This window comes from Corvus kubaryi, unplaced genomic scaffold (genome assembly GCF_017639235.1).
Source record: "Corvus kubaryi isolate FWS band 111438036 unplaced genomic scaffold, C.kubaryi_AGA036_p1.0 74, whole genome shotgun sequence".
Lineage (NCBI taxonomy): Eukaryota > Metazoa > Chordata > Aves > Passeriformes > Corvidae > Corvus > Corvus kubaryi.
Window position 1 is genome coordinate 1,803,557 of NW_024582061.1, and position 19,709 is coordinate 1,823,265.

The 19,709-nt window shown below is 43.7% G+C and overlaps 1 protein-coding gene and 1 long non-coding RNA gene across 2 annotated transcripts; both read right to left on the reverse strand.

Moving 5' to 3' along the window:
* Positions 1 to 1,660: 1,660 nt before the first annotated feature.
* Positions 1,661 to 19,605, reverse strand: LOC121675206. Its single transcript, XR_006020001.1, has 2 exons — positions 19,409 to 19,605; positions 1,661 to 2,422 (listed from the first exon to the last, which is right to left on the reverse strand). It is a non-coding gene; the product is annotated as an uncharacterized LOC121675206 (long non-coding RNA).
* Positions 2,431 to 19,373, reverse strand: CDPF1 (cysteine rich DPF motif domain containing 1). Its single transcript, XM_042050386.1, is given in 4 exon segments — positions 2,431 to 7,971; positions 7,974 to 8,017; positions 10,172 to 10,295; positions 19,328 to 19,373. Coding segments are annotated over 3 exon segments (381 nt in total). The 5' UTR covers positions 10,285 to 10,295; positions 19,328 to 19,373; the 3' UTR covers positions 2,431 to 7,747.
* Positions 19,606 to 19,709: the final 104 nt, after the last annotated feature.

Consider the following 19,709-nt stretch of genomic DNA (forward strand, 5'->3'; position numbering starts at 1 on the left):
AAGACCATAATGCTCATGTTCAGTGGGAATACAAGAATGTGGAATACGTAAGTTTTAACAGCTGGGCACAGATAATAATCCATTGTCATTCCAGGAAATACCAAGTGGCATGTAGGGCAGTCTCATTTCTCTAAAGCAGAGACCAGAGATGCCAGAACACATCTGCTGTCCCTCTGTGGTACTTGCTGGCTTTTCTTCACCTACCAGGTCTTCACACCCAGGTAACTGGGAAGCAGAGGCATCCCTGACTTGGTTTTTCCTGTTATACAGTAAATAACTGAGCTGTATTGAGCCAAATTAAAAATTCTGTAGTTCTGCTCTGAGGTTCTGCTCCCTTTTAATACTGAGTCTTTTCCCCCTACAGTTCAACATAATAAGTACTTAAAGGCATGGAAATTTCTGAGGGCTTTAAATGACTCCTCAGTCATACCATGAAGGCAAAGATAATGGTTATGAATGAATGAGATAACTGCATTTGTCTTAAAAAGGCACAGAGGAAGTCGAACAGGAGGGAAAAGAGGTCAGAGGGATGAGATCTCATTCTCACTGATATGGGAACTGCACTAGCCAGGCTTTTAAAGCCTGCATTTAAGAGTACAACCTGTCATGAACAATGGGAAATCCAGGAAATAAAATATTTGAAGGTGTGTTTGCTGGTATAAACATATCCTGTGATCTCACATAACCATGTTGCTTTGGCGTGCTCTCTTCAGCTGTGGGTTTAGCACAAGACATGCCTCTGGTGTTGGTACAGATACAGACACACCGCAGCTTTTAAACTCAGTGTTCCTAACATGAAAGTGAAATATAATACCACCCATCTTACATAAGTTTAGTATCACTTTCCCTGAAAGTGTAGTCTTTTGTTACTGCAAAAAGGAATCTGAAATGTTGCCTCCTAACAGGGATCTTTTTTTCCACAATTAGAGAGATACATATATTTTATCTATTGAAGGACTTAGGGCTTGAAAAGGCTACTAATAGGTCCATTATTGCTCCTCCAGTCACTGCAAGAAATTTCAGTCCTGAGCAGAGGACACCAATATACTAAGTTCAGAAAAAAGAAAGATGTTAGGATCCTTAAATTTCCTAAACGACTCATTGAAATAATGTTGATTTCTTTTAACAGACACATGTTCATTCTACTAAAACCGTTGATTTTAGATGTTGTCCTATTACAAATTATATGGATGTAAGAGTTGAAAAAAAGAGATGTTAACCAAGGAACTAACAGGTTCTGAAGCAATGACCAACAATAACTTGAGTAAAAAAGGTGATTTTGTGATTAGGGAGCATTCTAGACATATCCTTAAGGCATGTGACTCTGGTTTTACATAAAAGCCACCTAAATCTTAAGACAGTCAAAACACATAACTGAAGAAGCTGATTTTTGAGCTAAACAAACTGTTGTTTCCATCACAACTTTTTACCTTTTTTGCCTGAAACTGTATTTCTGACATCGCTATTATAGCTGCAGTTTATTTGTGCAGTTCAGGAAAGAATTGAGTGTATTAATGGAACTTTTCTATTTCCAGATTAACTGCTTTGAAAGTGAAAAGGAAGCCACCTTTATTGTAAAGCATAAGCCAAGTGTATTCAGGGTTCTCTCCAGTTGCTGTGCTGACATGGACTGGAAGGTTAAGTGAAAAGTGACTCCAAGTGCAAGGGACTTGTCAATATTTTTATTGATTGCAGAAGCATCAACCTTCAGTCTCAATGCTGTGATAGCATTAAGATTACCATATTGAAAAATTTAGGTATTGTATTTATGACATTTTCTCACAGCACTTTTATTTTAGACTTAAAGCTTTAAATTCCCTGCCCAATGTAATCTTACCAGGACAGCACTGCCAGATTAACAATTGGTGTACACTGACTTTCTTGGGTATATACTGAATTAAGCCAGGTCAATCTGTTTTGGAATTTCGCAACACTGTAGGAGTGTCAAGAACAACACAAAGCACTAAAATAGCAAATGTGAAGATCTGGACATGGTTCCTCTGCTCTGTGCTGTTTGGTTTCTTACTGCAAGCATTTCACATGGTGACAGCAGGCTCGTCTGCCTTCCTTTCTGGCTCCTCAGCACCTCAGAGCTGCTCCCTGGCACGGCAGGCACTGCACGGGGATGTCTGAACCCAAGCCAAGGGAAAGGAGATGTGTTGCTCTCTCCAGTAGTAGTGAGCTGATGAAGGTCACGTCTTTAAAAGGAGCAACATGATAGTCTCCAAGCAGAGGAGAAACCCCAGCCAAAGAACTGTCACTCTTGGTCCTTCAAGATTTATGCTTTGTATCCATTTTTTTTGCAGGATTTATGCTGGGGCTTCCTTTTATCCATGCCTTCTTGTATTTCCAAAGGAAAGGCCTTTAGGTTTTCCTTCACACAGGGGAAGCGGAACCTTTTGGAGTAGAACAGACTACAGTCCTGTAAAGAAAATAACATTACAAGCAGGATACAAAAAAAGGAAATGCTTATGTTCCAGTCTCATTAAACTACATTTATATTTAGAATTCTTCTGAAATGAATTCTTCTTCTAGGCTGAAATATTCCAGCAATTTAACTTTTTCTTACTCAATAATTCCAACATCTGGTTAAAGCCAACTGGGTGAAAAATAAAACCCCCAAATCAACTGTTCCACTGCTTCTATTAAAGTGACCTTCACCAGCTCCCTGCTCCAGGGAATAGCAACACCCCTCCTTCAGCTGCCTTCTCCTTCCAGCACCATGCATGGGTTTCCTGGCCTGCTCACTGAATTTCGAATAGGATTTCATGGATAAGCTGCAGCTGGTATTGCTGATGGATTATTCTTGGAGAGTGAATAAAGGTGTAAGAGATTCCATGGGTTTTACTGAAAGAGCAAAGTTTTCCTCTAAATCTTGGCTGATTAAGATTTCTACCTCCTGGGAGGATCTTCCAAATCCCTGTAATGGCATGTGAGACTTGGAGCCCCAGCACGCTCTTCCTCACCAGTCTCCACAAAAATGGCCTAAAGGCCAACACAAGCACCAAGTCCTAGGGGCTCTCACAACAGACCATCTTTTCCATAACTCCCAAAAAAACTATTCTTACTTCCACTAATCCATGCACTTGTATTGTCCTAGGAGACTACTAAAAATTATCACTTTTATATCAATATCACAGAAGTGTCCAATAACCAGAGTAGTTAAATGAACTTTGTTCAGCTGAGACAATTCAAATGAGATTTCATCCCTTACCCTCAATAAATGTACTCCCTGGTTAAAACCTAAAAACACACCTGGTACTAAAGCTTGAGCTAATGGCTCTTCTCTGAACTCTCAATGGCAAAGTATAAAAGCTGTTGTGCACAAAGAAGGTATTTTTGCTATCCCTGTTCTGTTCACAGCTTGTACAGACCCAGTATTTATTCTTTCCCCAGGAGCTGTAACCAGTTAGTAATTGAATAGAAAGAAGCAAAACTGATGGAACACTTTAATGTATTTGCAATGTCAGGTTTAAACAACTGGAAGAGAAAGTAATTAATGTATTATTCCTTTGCTCCGTGGCGAGACTGACGTCCTTGGTTCTCTTGACATGCTGATCACCAAATTCCAAATAGGATTTCATGGGTAAGCTGGAACTGGTGTTGCTGATGGATTATTCTTGGGGATTTAAGTATGAATAAAGACATCAGTTTAGATAGATCTGGACATCTTTTGGGGAGAAAGAGATTCCCTAGGTCTTACCTAAATAGCAAAGTTTTCCCCTTGCCATGGTCATTTGCAGCTGGCCTTTCTCTGGGAGCTTGGCTTGGCTATTCATGTGTTCCTGTCCTTGCTTTTGTTTCTTATGTCACTATCTGGGCTTTAGCAGCAGATTCAGCTGATAATTATATCAAAATCACAATCAGCCTGCTTCCATGTGACTGGGAAGCTTGAGGAACAACTTCTCTTCATCTATTGTCCTTTTCTGCGCTGACTGCCAGGCCCCTTCACACTCTGGAATGAGTGTGAGGCCTTAGTCTCTGAAAAGCCCTGAAAGTGGATTTCAGTTGCACAACCTCCAGAGCCTATTGTTTTTTGTCTCTTGGTATCCCTAATACGTTAAGCTGCCAGTTTAAAAGGGGAGATTAGAGTTTAAATTGGACTGGCTACTGTTGCTTGCATTGCCAAATGGCACACAGCCCCCCAGCTCCAAGGCTCAGGGCTCCAAGTGGTGGCCACTGGACCGTGGCAAAGGAGGGGAGAGGCTGTTTCTGCAGGTGGGATCCCAATGTCAAGACAACTCCTCACAGGTAACACAGGTGCTCAATTTGCATTCTTTTTGGCTGAAATGAGTTGCCAACTGGTGCAGATTTTGGCTAAAAGGAACTGGGCAAATCATGACTGTGAACCACTGCACCCCTGAGCCCTGGGTCCATGTACCCTTAGTGCTGCTCTCTCAGTCCTGGGATTTTCAGCATAACTCTTCTTTCAATGCCCTATGAATTAAACTTTACAATATGTAGAGTCGAGCCCTTCTTTTAAACCCTTATCCTGGTACAGTTCTGTGTTTAATCAGATGACTCTTTAATGTGTTTTCTCCCTTCCATGACCAAGGCAGGAGGGGGCCATTCAAATTTCAAATTTCATAGTCCAATTCAGGCAAAACTGAGCTGCCAAAGCATGCTGCCAGAGTTTATTTTTGTTTTGACATGAATCACATCTGAAAGTAATACATACAGGGATGGTATCTTTACCACAATACGTAAAGGAAAGGCTCTGCCTATCCGTGTCCAGGACTGACCCCACATGACTGGAAGTTGAGTGGGAAGCAGCTGTAGTATTTCATTTATCACTTAATACCTACAATCATGTCCAAGGTCAGTGCTCAGTCACCTTCTGCTGAGGTGAGCAGTAAGGGATGAAAGTTGCTCCCTTTCCTCTTTTCTTCTCCAAAAGCTACCTTTTCTCCCTGTCTTTAGAAAGTGTTGCAATGAAACAGAAGTAAATGTTTTAAATTGCTAATATGGTCAGATTATATAATTTCCTCTGCCCTTTTCTGAAAGAGTAATTAGGAGGAAGGGCACTCAACCTGCCCAAGGACTTTTAAAAGCATTTTTATTATCTTCCTTTTTGTGGGGTTTTGATGTGTTTTAAAACATTTCAGATAATCATTAGAATTATTCCCACTTGGATCAGAACTAATGGCACTTACCAAGGCACTGTGATAAAAGACTTGAGCAGGGTGATGCAGGCTACAAAATGATTGAAGTAAATTAACTGAGTGAAACTTCAGAGGATATTTGAAGATACTTAAGTTTATGAGCACTATACAGAACAGCTGCTAAGTCATGACTTTTATTGGCACAGCAACTGTAAGGAAATACACTTCAGCTAGCATGGGTTGTCTCATGAAAAGCCTAAAATCTGACCTGTCTCTAAGCCTCCTTAGGTACAAAAGCTAGCTAAAATCCCTTTGCCAAATCCAATGTCAGAGAAGTCTTTTTTGCCACACGTTAGCCTAATACTATTCTGAATTACCATAATATTAAAAGCAACCTGCCACTAAAACCCTTCAAATTGGTCCAGCTTCTCTGCCAAAGAGGCCCAAGAAAGTATGATTTTCTTCAGCTTCACTTCCTATGCTTTAACATTTAACTCAGCCCAGGGGTGAGTTGAAATACTTGGGTCAAGCACAAGCAGGAACCACAACCAATACAGAGATATTATACTAACTTTGTCTCTCTCTATTGCCTTGGATAAGTTTTTACTTCTCTGGACTTTTAATTTTCCCTACAAGAAGAGGAATAGTATGTGTTTGCTTACTTTGTGGTACAGGTGTTTAAAGCACTAATTATCATTTCTGCAGATCTCTTTCAATGTTACCTAAGCAGTATTGCTAAATACATTTTGAAACCATAGTCATATGTGTGATTCACTATCAGGCCTGGCCAGTTTGGTAAGAAATTTATTCTCAATTATTTACAATCAATGTTTTACTTTGAGTGATACCATCAGGGGAATCCTGAAAACTCAGATAACAAGCAGTAAATGACTGACAAATTTCCACAATAGGCAAAATAAGCAGGACTTTCAAAAAGATTAGAAGAGGCTTCCATTAACTCACTGCAAGTATCTTCTATGCATTGCCAAGGCCTAGGTTAACTGAAACACAGCTTTTCAAAGAAAAAGCCCCACTTTCATTCAGAAAAGCACACTGTGTGCAAAGACCCTGAGAGGCTGAAATGCTCTATTTCTGACAGCTCGAACTGCCACACTTGAAAATACCTGCTGAATCCTTCCTAAATTCAAGACACTTCATTTGGGAATTAAAATAGTTAAATATGCTCAAGTTTGTCCCAAATGTGTCTGTGTTACAAATCCTCTGCTGTTAAAAAGGAAGGATAAACCTGGCATGTCAGGGCAGGAATCAAGCCCAAACTCTCTGAGTAGCGGCACTTGGCTCCTCAATGGGCTGTGTGTGGGAGGGAGTCCACCCCTGCCACAGCAGGGACAGTGCCACTGGGAAGATCCTGCTCATGTGAGCTTTGCCTCCACACAACTGCCCTGAGCAACCTGGCTCAGGAAACTTGAGCCCAGCCACCACAGCCACAACCAGAGAGTGCTGGCACTTCACCTAGTCAGAGCCTACAACTCCCTCTTGTAGCTCCAGAATAGAAAAAAAAAAACCCCAAACCCTCTGAGCTGCAATCACTTTTGGTGATTCTCAGTCATTTAAATGTCAGAAGAGACTTCAGAGATAGGATGTGGAGAAATACTCCCAGTGCAGGTAGCTGGGTGTGCAAGCTCCCAGTGCCAGCTGCACGTTGTGCCCTGGATGGCAGGAAACAACTGGAGCCCCCCGCAACAAGCTGGGAACGGGCACACATCCTTTTCCTAACGAAGGGCTCAGGACCCTGCATCACAGTCTGGGAGAGGACTGGTCACCCCGAGACTCTGCAGGAGCCAGTGAACTGCAGTAAGACCCCAGATCCGAAATTCCCCATGGGAATGGGTGCACAGATGGTAAGGGTATGAAAGCCCAGGGGTTCCTTCGGGGCCCCTCCTGGAGGAAGCAGCCTGAGCTGTTCCTGCTGCTGCACCGTTCAATTATTAAACCTTTTTTTCCTGAAACTGGATGCCTGACACTCTGCTGTGGGAAACCTAGGTAAGAAATTTCTTTAACAAGGAAACAAATCCAATCAGGAGAAAGGTGCTATTGCATGCTCCTCTTAGCCCATCCTTGGTGCTGACCGCCCACAAGTCAGAATAGCAACTAAACTGAGCCAAGTGTGCCAATATCCTTCTGGCCATGTCTGCCCAACTCCCAGAGTTTGAGACTCATGGCAAATAAAGGGGCCAGTTCTGCGCAGAGAAGAAGGAATTAAGACAACTGTAATTTTATACCACCTTTCTGGACTGCACTCAAATTTCACAGTTTAAGGTTGCCTTCCAGCTGCTATTTAAATTCATTCTTCTTCAGAGAGCAAGTGTGGCATGGTACAACTCTCTTCCCTGCTCACTTTAAACGTTAACTTTTGCAAATAGGATGACAGCCCTGTGCTGTGAATACAAACCTAACAATCCATGGACATTTATATTCCTTTTATGGAAAAAAACCCCAACCTACTGTTGGTATAGTTGATCTATATTGACCTTGAATTTCCTGGTGCTAAGAAAGTAGAAAAGAGCACTCCTTGTGCTTGAGAGGCTGGACTGTGCTCATCAGTAAATAGAACACTCACAGTTGCTGATCATTTTAATTTAATACTGAGAGCTTCATCTGGCAGAATCCACAAGAACATGCAACTATGTACAATTAACATACATGTAGTGGTAGGACAAGGGGGAATGGTTTGCCTTAAAAATGGACTGTTTGGGTGTTAGCTGCTTGATCTTTTTCTGACAGGTCACCAGGACTGGAACAAAAAGAAATGACTGAAGCAGCTTGTTTTGCTTGTTGCTTACTGTACCAACACACACTGCTCTGCTACACAAACTGTGATGAGACCCAACGATGAGGAACTTGTCCTGTCAGGGGTGAAAGGATCCTTCATGATATAGGCTTCTTCCAAAAGCCTGTAAAAGAATAATTTCAGGCTTTTAAGTGTATACTTCACAGTAGGGGATGGTTGAGAGGGGGAAATTGCGGAGGCTGAAAAGTTATCAGCCCTTTGTACTTGATTTGCTCATCCTGCTGTTGTACATAAGGCAATGCAGCAGCTCTGCAGCTCCTTTTCTCTTCAAAACCTTCAACTCTGCAGCTGCCTTCAGTCCTATACTGCACTTTCTATCTCTCTTCCAAAAGCAGAGCAACTGGTGGGCCTCTCAATGTCATCTTACTAAGTTTTTCTCAATGCTCTACCTTAAAGTAATTATCTTGCATTTTTTATGACAAGCACTCCTCAGCATGGCCAACTTCAGTACCTTGTCAAGTCACCATTTCAGTTGCACAGCTTTTAATCAGAAGTTCTCTTCCAAGCTGCATTCATGTGTGTATAAAATAAAAAGGTTTTACTGCTCTTGGTTATGTCACTGCTGTAAAGCTGAGGTCCCCACCTCCTAAAAGCAGGAGCTACTGGCAGAGAGCCTTGCAGTCACCACCAGTGTTGTTACTTTATGTCACAGACTGTACTGCTCGCTCCAGGGTGTTGAGGGAGTGCATTTATTAATAATTTGGCAACCTGCCTGGGAAAAACTAAAGCTCTATTTTTTTCTGGGAGCTCTAGGCAAAATAATATGGAAGTCAGTTGAGTGTCTGTCTGCACAGGGCACCTAGCAAGGGCACCTGACTTACTCCTGGGCTTAAGTCAAACTTGGATTCTGGTAATAATATGGATAAAAGGTATTCTGTCAACTCGTACTGCCTTCTCCTTGCCTCCATACACACACAAGCGTGTGCAGGAGTGTGTGTCTCCTTTTTCTGTCCACTCAAACAGAAAATTGTATGGCCAGAGCCTTCCACTGTTAGGGAAGATCAGGCATCTTACCATGGCAGATCACCCTGTCAACAAGTCCCTGGGGTAGAAAGACAGGATTGTGTTTGCAAAGTTCCCCTTGCAGGATTCCCAGCCCTCGTCAGTGCAGAGCCATTGGACAAGGCCTCCTGTCCAGCACATTTCCTGCAGCATGGCATTTGGGACATGTGAGCAAGCCAAGAAAGATGGGGTGTGAAGCTATTTCTTAAAAGCATCTATAGAAGTGTGATGCTTCAGCATTACTCTTTTGCTTTTGGCACCTGAGCAATCCAAACAAAGCTGGGATGTTAACACTGAGCTTGGATAACCTAAATTAAGATTCACATTCAGACTCTTCAGGAATGGACCTGATCAAAGGTGAGCCATTGCTTTGTTGAGTGGAAAAGGGAAAACCAGTAGCACTGTGGGGTTTGGAAAGATACAAAGACAGCTGCCCAAAGACAACAGCCCCAGCAGGTGGTGATCAACAGCTGTTTCCATGCTTTAAGAAACTGAGCAGTCTTATTGGGGGAAATGCTGAGTACATGCCTGACTTCCAGCTCCATAGAGTTCCTGACCATGTTTGCCTGATGGATTTGTTGACCATGATGGCCTCCACCAAGCTACACATGCATTTAAAGCAAAGTGCTTTATTTTATGGGGAGTTTAATCTCTGCAGACAAAGCTGTAACTGCATAATTTCTGGTCAAAATATCCCTACTTAGCAGAGAGAGAAAAGGCTTCGGTCCCTGAACATATAAATACATAGTGAACATCCCCACAACCTGATGTCACACAGGCTGACAAGGGATTGTCCAAACCACACAAAAAAGCACTGCTGTTCAAAACTCCACATCACGCCACATAGCTCTTAAGAAGTGTTTCTGCCATATATATTTCATTTATGCTGTGTGTATCTATCGCTCAGCTGGGGGAGGCTACAGTGAGGGGAGGGCTATTCCCAGAAATACCAGGCCTGCAGTCAGTAGTATTCTAGCAAGAAAATATTGGTACAGTAGAGTTGTCAGTGGGGCTAGGAACTAGGCTAAATACAAATTTTTGCATGATACTGAAGCAGGGCACAAAAACTGATTGTTGTCTTTCCTACCAACACTGACAATTTTTAACGTTCCTTCCCCTGGGAAAAAGATCACTTTAAGTACCAAGCCTCATGCTCAGGGTCAATACAGCACATTATTGGGCTCATGCAGTGCACAGTACAAGGATTCTGATGCTCATGGCAGAAATGAAGTCTGTGATCTCAGAGGGCACTTACACAATCGAGTGTGAGTTTGGTGGCATCTGCCCATAGTATTTGTACAGGGCTGATAACTCACACAGCTCACATTTGAACTCTCCTGGTGTCTGAACTTCTTTGGGAGCATTCATTTTTAAGCTACCTGCAAGAAATACACACAAAAAAATCTTTTCGCTTAAAATGCAATGCTGGGAACATATCTGCAAGAAGATTAAAGTGACCTGAGACATCTGGCTTTGTAAATTAAAACCCAACAGAAAACTGACAATTGCAAACCTTGATTAGTAAATGTTTTCTCCCAAATCAAGTTGGTTTCCCATGTCCCAGTTAAATTTTCAAATTCCTTAGACAAGTCTATAAATTGCAGACTGGGAGCCTAACTACAAAGTTCACCTATTAATTTGGAACATCCATGAAAGAACTCAGATGACAAAGCACATGGCTGCAATCTTGAAAACCCCCTGCTCAACTGAGGTCTATACTCCCTAAGTGCTTCCCAGGACACTGTTCCCAATCTGCTGCTGTGCAGAATTCCAATCCAGTTCTGCAAAGCTCATCTCCTCCCTCAAACTGGAGCCATGAAAGGGTTAGGGACCCCACTCAGGAGGCAGGTACCAGGAAGGTTAAATGTTGCAATGAAAAGACTGTGTCTTTTTCTTTGCTTCTGGTTCACCTTGGAATAGAGTTTTGGAAGCTTACCCCTGGCTCCCTGTTCTCATCTACTTTTCTATGGAAATGATGCCAATGGAATCACCTCGATGAAGTGTTGGCCCATTCCAGCCACATGGGAAAAAGGAGCAGACATCTTTAAAACAGTTTAGATCCTATAACTTTTACGAAAATAGGCAGAAGGGGAAGGCTCTGCTTTATCCTCCTGGAGAATACCCATATATTTTTATAAATAGGAGAATCTGCACATAAGAAAGTTATTGTCCATCCTTCTGACAGACTTCAGGCCTCACTACAAAGGTGTGGCTATCAGTCCCGAGATATAACACATAGGAAGTCATGCTCCGTCAGCTTTGGTGCTAACAGATTACTTGTTTAAAATCCTGGCCATTGATTTACATTTTGGGAGCTTACCATTCACTAATACCACTAATATTAGTTGAGGGTCTTTCCAAAAAGATGAGCATTTCCCAAAAAATATGGTGTGTCAAGTAGGCTTTTAGGATTGATTTTAGTCTGTATCAACAATCCTATCAAGCACAGCTAACCATGTGCATGCCCAAAAATTGCACCAATCCATGGTTGCTTGTCTGCAAACTGCAATCTTCTCTCACCTGCACCATTTTCTTGTACAGATGATAACTGACATTGCAGTTATCAAGAAAACTACAGCTTTTAGCCAAAAACTCTCACGCTTTTCATGGTACAGTGTTCTGCTGCAACCAGTCAGCTTTTGGAAGAGAAGCAGAGCTGGCATCAGGCTATGAAGAAGGTGAGCACCAGGAATGTGGGTTTGGGTGGTATCTGAGCAGGTAGGTTGTGTGTGCTCCCAGCTGAACACATACACAGCCTGCCAAAGGACAGCAGGGCATTCCCACTCTTCCAGCTCTGGAGCCAGACCCTTTCCCTGCAGAGCTGATTCAGTTCACTAAGGCCACATCCCTATTTATGCTTCAGCTCAGGGGTTTTCTTTGGGAACAAATTGCCTGACTGTCCCTCCTTACCACACAGGTTTGCACCACAGAGAAGCCTTACAGCACACAAACCAGAGGGTTTCAGAAAAAATAAACCAAAAAATGTGCTCCAGAAGCACACCTAACACACTCCAACCTGAATGCCCAGCTGGTGACTATGCAGCCTACAGGCTGGGACCAGAGGTGATCTAAAACATCCCAAACCACAGAGAATGGGCAGCTGGTATCCAGCATCCAACACCTTAGTCCATGGTTTCAGTCTTACTACATCACACTAGTTACTAATGCAGTAACAAAAAAATACTTTTAAATTTTCTTCTTCCAATATTTTTTTTCTTATTGCTTTAGGGAACTAAATTGGCTTGCAGGGGAATCCAACAGCTGTTAACAGGAGCACAAGGTAAGAGGCAGAACTGCAGCACCAGCAGAAAGGCAGGGCTGAGATGAGGGACCTGCACATCCCTCTTTTGGTGACAGTAAGCTGCTATTTCTGCTCGCCCGACGGGGTGAAACTGAATCCTCAGAGACATCTGCTGACAAGGTGAACTAGGGGCAAGGTGAAGCAGAGCTGGGACTACTTGTCATCTAATGTTCCAGAAGAACATGGAAGGCCTCAGAGGCTACAGAGGCTTCATGACAGACACCCACTTCAGAAAGTCCTTGCCTGTTAAACCCTGAAACTTAATTTTGGAAATAATCTCCCTTACCTCATCATTCCTTTACCACCAGCCTTTCCACTGCCACTCCTGGCATTTCAGTAGCACAGAGTTCTTCAAATGTAACATAAATGGGGCTGGACACTGGTTTAAGAAATAAATTCACCTTGAGAACACCTTAGGAAACTATATTTTTTCACAAATTATATGACTCTTGGATATCATGTGTTTTCCCTACCTCACAGGGATGCTTGAGAGAATTTAATCAACTCAAATGTTTTCAGATTTGTCAGTTAGTTGTAAGGCATGTACATGCTGCACATTTCTCCCTGTACATTAAAATCTGGATTCTTCAAGCTATGCACCAACTCAGCTATGAAGCCTACTTTTTGAACCCTGCATTTTAGGATTGCTAGCTAGGTCCCCCTGGCATACCTAACTTTACCTTTTATGCAGGTACCCAGCAGCAATACCAACACACCCATTTGACAGAATGAGATTCAGATCAACGCTTGTATGCAATTTTTTGTAAACAGTCGTTCTTAAAAAGGGGAGACCATTAACCCCAAAGAAGTAGAGTATGGAAAGTCACTTGAAGCAAATAGAAAAGACTATAATGGTGACCTTTTCTTTAAAATAATGCAAAACACCAAGAACCACAACAACAAAAAAGAAGTATTTATGGCAGTGAAGGTCATAGACATTGGAATGAATATGTCCTGATCCCAAGTTAAAATAACAGCCCTGGGTTCAGAGATGAAGTATGTTAGATATAGAAACACCTGCTCTCTCACAGACCATTGGCATGTAGAACAGAATCTGTTCAATGCCTACCACTGGGAAGGAATGATATCTATGTACAAACACATTTTTGGCTATGCCAGTTGAAAAGCATATGATCCTGCCTGCAAGCTACAGACGAATTTATGATGCTTTCCATTTTACTCCCAGCTTACAAGTCACTGGTAGCAGCTGTACCACATTTTATTTCACTGGGAACATCATTTGTCCTGAAAGCTTGCCTACACATCAGCACTTCGGAAAGTTAAGGTTACTAGCTAAAGGTGTGAGGTCAGTGAACACACAGATTTCAGAGTGAGTGCTCCCATTCAGAAGTAAAGTTTGCTATACAACAAAGTAAAGCCATTTCCTTCTGATGAAAGATATTTAATGGCAAGTTTATGCGTGTGCTTCACACCTTTAGTCTAAACCAAGCAGACAAGATGCACCTTCCCACAGAGTGGCTTCCAAAAGGTTCATTTGCTTTGAATAACCATGTCTTTATAGCATAAACCCAGTTGAGACAGACATTAGTTTATCACAATGTCAGCTCATCGGTTTGGCCCTACACACCATGTTAGCAGGATGCCCGATGTCACAGTGTGGCAAGGTGTCTGTGTGCCCCCCAGACACATGAAGCAGAGGGAGAACTCACTTCCCTCTAGCAAACCAACAGCAGGATAAAGGATCTCTTGAGAAAGTCTAGGGCACTAGTCCCTTCTTAATGATAACAGGCAAATTTGTGACCACAAGCAACCCAAATCATCACCAGGTGCTACCGCTGGTTTTTTTTTTCTCCTTGGAAAGTTCTGAAGCAGCACCATGTCCCAGTAACATGTCACAAGTCTGGCTGGTTAACACATGCTGAACAGGTCTTTGACAACAGCTTGCCTAGAACTGAATTCTGCACAAGCATATGGCACTCTGACTGGAAGCCACAAGGTACTTGAACACATCCTTACCTGATGCACCTGCCCAGCTCTTCTGGAAAGAACAGTTACCCAGATGCTTGGGTAACCACTGAACAAGCACGCTCTGCAGAAACCTGCCAGGTCAAGCTTAGAGTGCTGCAGGACGTGTGTGAGGTCAGCTCACATGTCCTGGCAAAAGGTGAAGCACACAGATTTCAGTGCCATTGGAAGTAAATAACTGCATTAAAAGAAAGGCAGGGGTTGGGTAGTGCTGTAAGAGTGTTTCTCCATGCTGTCTGCAACTGATACCTGATACAGACCTGGGGAAAGGGCTCTCAGTCCAGTTCTCTGAAGACTCTTAAAGACTTCAGGGCAATTCTGCTCAGAGCACTCTGCTAAGAGGCCTGGAAGGCATGCCAGAAATCATAAATCACCCTTAAATTGTTGGGGTCAGTGGCAAAGTAGTAGCACAGATAAGTAATCTGATTTTCTTTGCTTCAAACCTCATTAGCACAAGTCTTTACAATACATAAGTTAAGCCTCTCTTAATAGTCCACAGTAGACTCCTGTATTTCTGAGTCACTGATAAACTAGAGAAACCATACAAGAAACAAAGTGCCTATAAACAGATGCAGACTTTGATTTGAAAGGCTGTCAGATAAAACCAACATTGACACACCCTCAGTCCTCTCCTACAAAACCCTTGGTTTTTTTACCTGCCAGGATTTTCCTGCAGTATCCACCAGTGATGACAATAACCTATTAAAATATTCACAGCTTGATTTTCTACAGGAAGGAGTGCTCTCTAGTAGAAGGGCAGGAGTTCATACCCTGGCATGTACCAGTGTTTGATGTGACAGATATTTAAACACACTTCAGCAGCAGCGGTGCACTTGCTTTCTTCAGAAAAGCAATCTGCTGCCTAACTGATCAGGTAGTAGATAAAACAGCAGAACCTTCTTACTTTCTAGTTAATCCCCATGTGAACAACTCTGTTCCTCCTGTTCCTTTGTGCTACAGCCCTGAAGGCATGTTTAGGTCACCTGTGGCTGCCTCCCTGCTCTTCCTTTGAGGTGACTTACCTTGGGTTCAGCATGAATTAGCCCAGGACTGTAATTTCACCAAGTGTGGCCATTCAGAACTTTCATCCTTACTCACTCTCCCAAAGATCACTTGATTGAATTAAACCTTGACTTGTTGCTGCACCTTTCCCCCCCCCCCCCCCCCGGGCTGGGGGGTTGTGCTGGTATTGCTACGCTTTCTCTGCTTGGAAGGAACAGAGATCCCTGCAGGCTTCCCTCTAGCCATGGGTCACAGAGCAGGCCCCAAGCCCCGCTCCTGAACAACAGCTTCCACGGATTCTCCATGGCAGCAGCAGCAGGATAAACAGTCTAGGTTGTCACAGGTGTGAAAGCCAGTGTGTTTTCTGAACAGTTGTAGGGAAAGAGAAGTAACACAGACAAATCAAACCCCTTCCTTAGGTAAAAAGGCTTTCTGAACACAAGATGAATCTCAAAAAGGCATCTATACCTAAGATCCATGATTTAACAAAGCTGAGAAACCAACACTCAACAAAAACCCAGCCCAAGAGCCCCTTACTCAGAGATGGCATGCAGCCTGCTCTAAATTAGGCAGCATTTAGTAAGAACCTCAAATTAGGTGAGAATTTAAAGCTTCACACAGGAAGGTTGCACAAGGCAACATCTTCCTGTAATACTAGAGATCCAAACACTGAAGTGTTGCTAAAGTGATCATCAGTTCTGGATCACAGTTATTCTTTGCCAAAATGGAAAAACCAGACCTGAGGTCAGATTTCATTAAATCTCCCTCTTACTGCACAGCCACAATAAAAAAATCAACCTACAGCCATAGTAACCCTCTGTCCTGAACTTGTTTTGTCTCCCTTCCAAACTGCAGCTCCCTATTAGAAATGCTACATTAATAGCCATAGTGGGGAAGAGCAAGTTGCTCTATTAATATATAAGTGGTGACCATTACGTTTTAAGTTGTCCTTAAAAAGACTTAAGTGCAGGGCCACACATGTACCACTGAAAGTACCAGCTTGGTTAAGCACAATCTAAACTTAGTGCAATACTTTCCAACAGAGTCTAAAAATAGGAACACCAAGATTTTGTGGAAATACAGGAGAGGCTAACACAGTATTTTGGGAAATAAGACACTGCCACTTGACGTAATCCTGAAAGGAAGAAATACAGCTCCAATGATTTATCTCCCTACAGAAAGCAAAGCTGGGGTTGTAAGGAAAGACGCAGCCCGATTACATGGGGTTGCATGTGACAATGTCCCTGCTGTGAAGGCAGTGCCCACTTCCTCCTGTGACCAGGAAGATATTCAGTGTTAACATGCCTGGGGAAGGGAATTCTTTCCAATAAAGCATGACTGCAGCTCTCGGTTTGTTAGGACTGAGCTCGAGCTGGGGACTGCAGAATGAAATAAAGCAAAACTATCCAGAAGGAAAAGCAAAACGAAACTACCAGAGGGGTGAGGGGTATGGGGTGAAGAGTGCCAGCTTCAAGAAAGCCTGGGAATAAAGGCAGGCTTGTCCCTACTATACCTACAACTTCTGCATGCACACAGCCCACCACACCTTCCACAGCCATGCTAATTTCCTCTGGGACATAATCCTCGAGGTTTGTTATCCCATCTGGTGTGAACAGTAAGCACAGAAAAGCACTGGAGAGATCTACTGGCAGCATATCTGATAGACCAAAGCCCACAGTCACCCAACCCTTAGAAAGTTTTCCAGGGCACTTGTTGGGAGTTCTGTCACAAAAATTTGCAAATGGGTTCCTTGCTTCACACCTCCACACAAAGGTCACTTCATTGGTTACACTTCACAGTGGAAATTAAGTCTTGTAGTCAAGGGTTAGCAGCTTCCAAACTTCCTGACATACACCTATGTCAAATTCCTTTCTTCTAGCCATGTAGCAAGATGGAACAAGATGAATTCAGGCAGGCCCAAAACTTCCTGAATTTTTAGCAATGTTTTCAGGTTACTCTGTTCGCCCCTGTCAGAAAGACTTGGCTACCCAACCAGTACTTGGAATACTTTGCCTTAAAAATATGCAGGTACTGAGGCTGCACTTCTTTCAACACCTGATGCATCAAACAGGTATCAAGGCACGTGTACAAGAACCACTTCCACAATTCTCTGTAGGACACAGAAATATTCATTCTTAGACAGCTGAAGACCTATTTTAGCACTGAGTGCCAGGCCATTCCTTTTGTGCATGCTCTCTACTCTGCACAGTCTGTTCTCCAGAGGGTCTATACTTACACTCTTTCCTTCCAGAAATTCTTTTGGGCAAATTTACTTCTCTGTTCATCACAGGTAAAACAGAAGAAAAGTGTCCTTTTCTCATATGACGAGTTTAATCATGGATGGAGACGTGTAGATCCTAGAATTCACTATAACCAGAGTGGACTGCTCCTCCTGGGTCACATGCTAGGAGGGCAGACACATAAAATCTTCACAGTTCTGACTTTTTACCCAAGCAGCTCAAAATCCACTAAAAATTGGCAGCATCCTCAACATGTCACAGATACTTAATAAACTTTTCTTTGGCTTTAGATCTCCATCTGTCCAGCAAACACAGACAGGTCTAAGATTTAACTGAGGTCCAAAAGGAAAGTGTGGGCTCAGCGTAGAGCTAATTAAGCAGCAGAGCTGATGGGGTCTTGACAGAAGTTGTATGTTGTCCATGTTTTTCAAAGTGCTGGCTATAGGTCTAGGTAGATAAGGCTTAAAAACACTGTGATGTGTCATGCCAGATTTAAATGTGCTTCCTTTCTGTACATACACATGACTCCAAGGGCAGTTAATGAGTAATAACTTCACTCATGTTAGGAAAATTATGACAAAATAAACTAACAGCTGGGGGAGAAGGCGTAGTGCAAAGTTGTTATGGCCTGTAGTTAAAAGCAGACTTCAAAGGAGGTGGCATGGTTCAGGTGTTAGATGGGCAGCAAAAAAGAAAACAGAAAGAGCAGGTGAAAATGCTTTCACCATGTACTGAGAAAAGGAGCAAAATACACGTGCCAGTCCTCCCTTTTTTCCTGGCCTGGACTAAAGAACAAAGAAGCCCTAACCATTGCAACCACATAGATAACTAATTTCTTTCTTAATCCAAATCTCAGGTTTGTACCTATCTATTGGGAATTTGGGGCTTTTTACAGCTTTTTTGGTGTAGTGATTTTTGTGCCAGTAAAACCACTGATTTTTACTAACAGGTCAGTGCAACAGATCAGTGCAAAGGTGATGCACAGGCTAGAGAGCTTGGCATCTCAAACAGCCTGGGGAGCACATCTCCATTACAAGTCACTGTAACAGCAGAATCAAAGTATTTTCCTACAGCTCTCATCAAACAAAAGCCTTCTTTGGTCTGAACGACCTCAGACTGCTGCATCTGGGCAGAATAAAACTTTCAGGGGAGCATTCATCAGGCTCTTGACATAACCTTGTCGTATTTGTAGAGATCACAGACTGTTTGAGGTAAGGCACAAAGTGAGACAAGGTATCACTAATTCATTGTAACAGCTTCTTTGCCCTTAATTTAGATGGGAAGTTAAGGCATGAGGAAAGTATTTCTGGTGTGGGATCCAGAAGCATGAAGGTCTTTAATTTTGTTTATATAAAACATGCCGTTTCAATTGTAAGAATACAGTTACATATCCTTATTAATTGCTAGTGCACAGATCCAATTCTTTGGCTCACAGGTGCCTGGAGTTGGAAGGCAGTGGCCTCTAGCTCGGGAACCGTGAGTGTCTCCTGGGCGGCAGTGCCTGCTCAGCAGCTGCTCCCCCTGCTCCGGGCTCCGCTGTCCTCCCCCACTCCCGGTTCCCCCATCCGGACTCCGGTTCCCCCTCCCCTGGCTCACGTTCCCCGCCCGGATCCCGCTGCCCGGCTCCCCTTTGCCGTCGGCCCGGTTCCCGGCTTCCCCCAGGCTCTCCCTAAGTCCCCGTTTCCCCCCCGCGGAGCTCCCAGCGCCTTTCGCCCCCCGTCTCCCGTTCCTCGGTCCCCTCCCCATCTCCCCTTTGCTCCCCGATTCCCGGTTCCTGTGCCTCTCCCCCTCCCCCCACATTCCGGTTCCATCCCGAGCTCCTGTTTGCCTCCCGGTTCCCGTTTCCCCTCCGACTCCAGTTCCCCCCGCCCCCGGCGCTCACTCTCCACCCAGTTTCCGGCGGTGCCCCTTTTCCCGTTCCCGTTCCCGTTCCCGTTCCCGTTCCGCCACACGCGGTGCCCACCCAGCCACTTCCGGGATCGCGCGCGGACGCCGCGGCTCCGGGGCCTCCCTTAAAGGGGCAGGGGGCGCCTGGCGGCCGGCAGGGGGCGCTGTGCGCCCGTTAACGCGTCCTGCTTCCCTCATTCCCTGCTCCGGCTTTGATGGACACGCGTTGTCCCCAGCGTGTCCTCACCCCTCGGGATGGACACCCAGGCATTCTCAGCGTGTCCCCAGCCCTCGGGATGAACACGTCGGCGTTCTCGGCCCTCGGGATGGACACGCCGGTGTTTCCAGCCTTCAGGCTATTTTCCGCTCTTAAATCA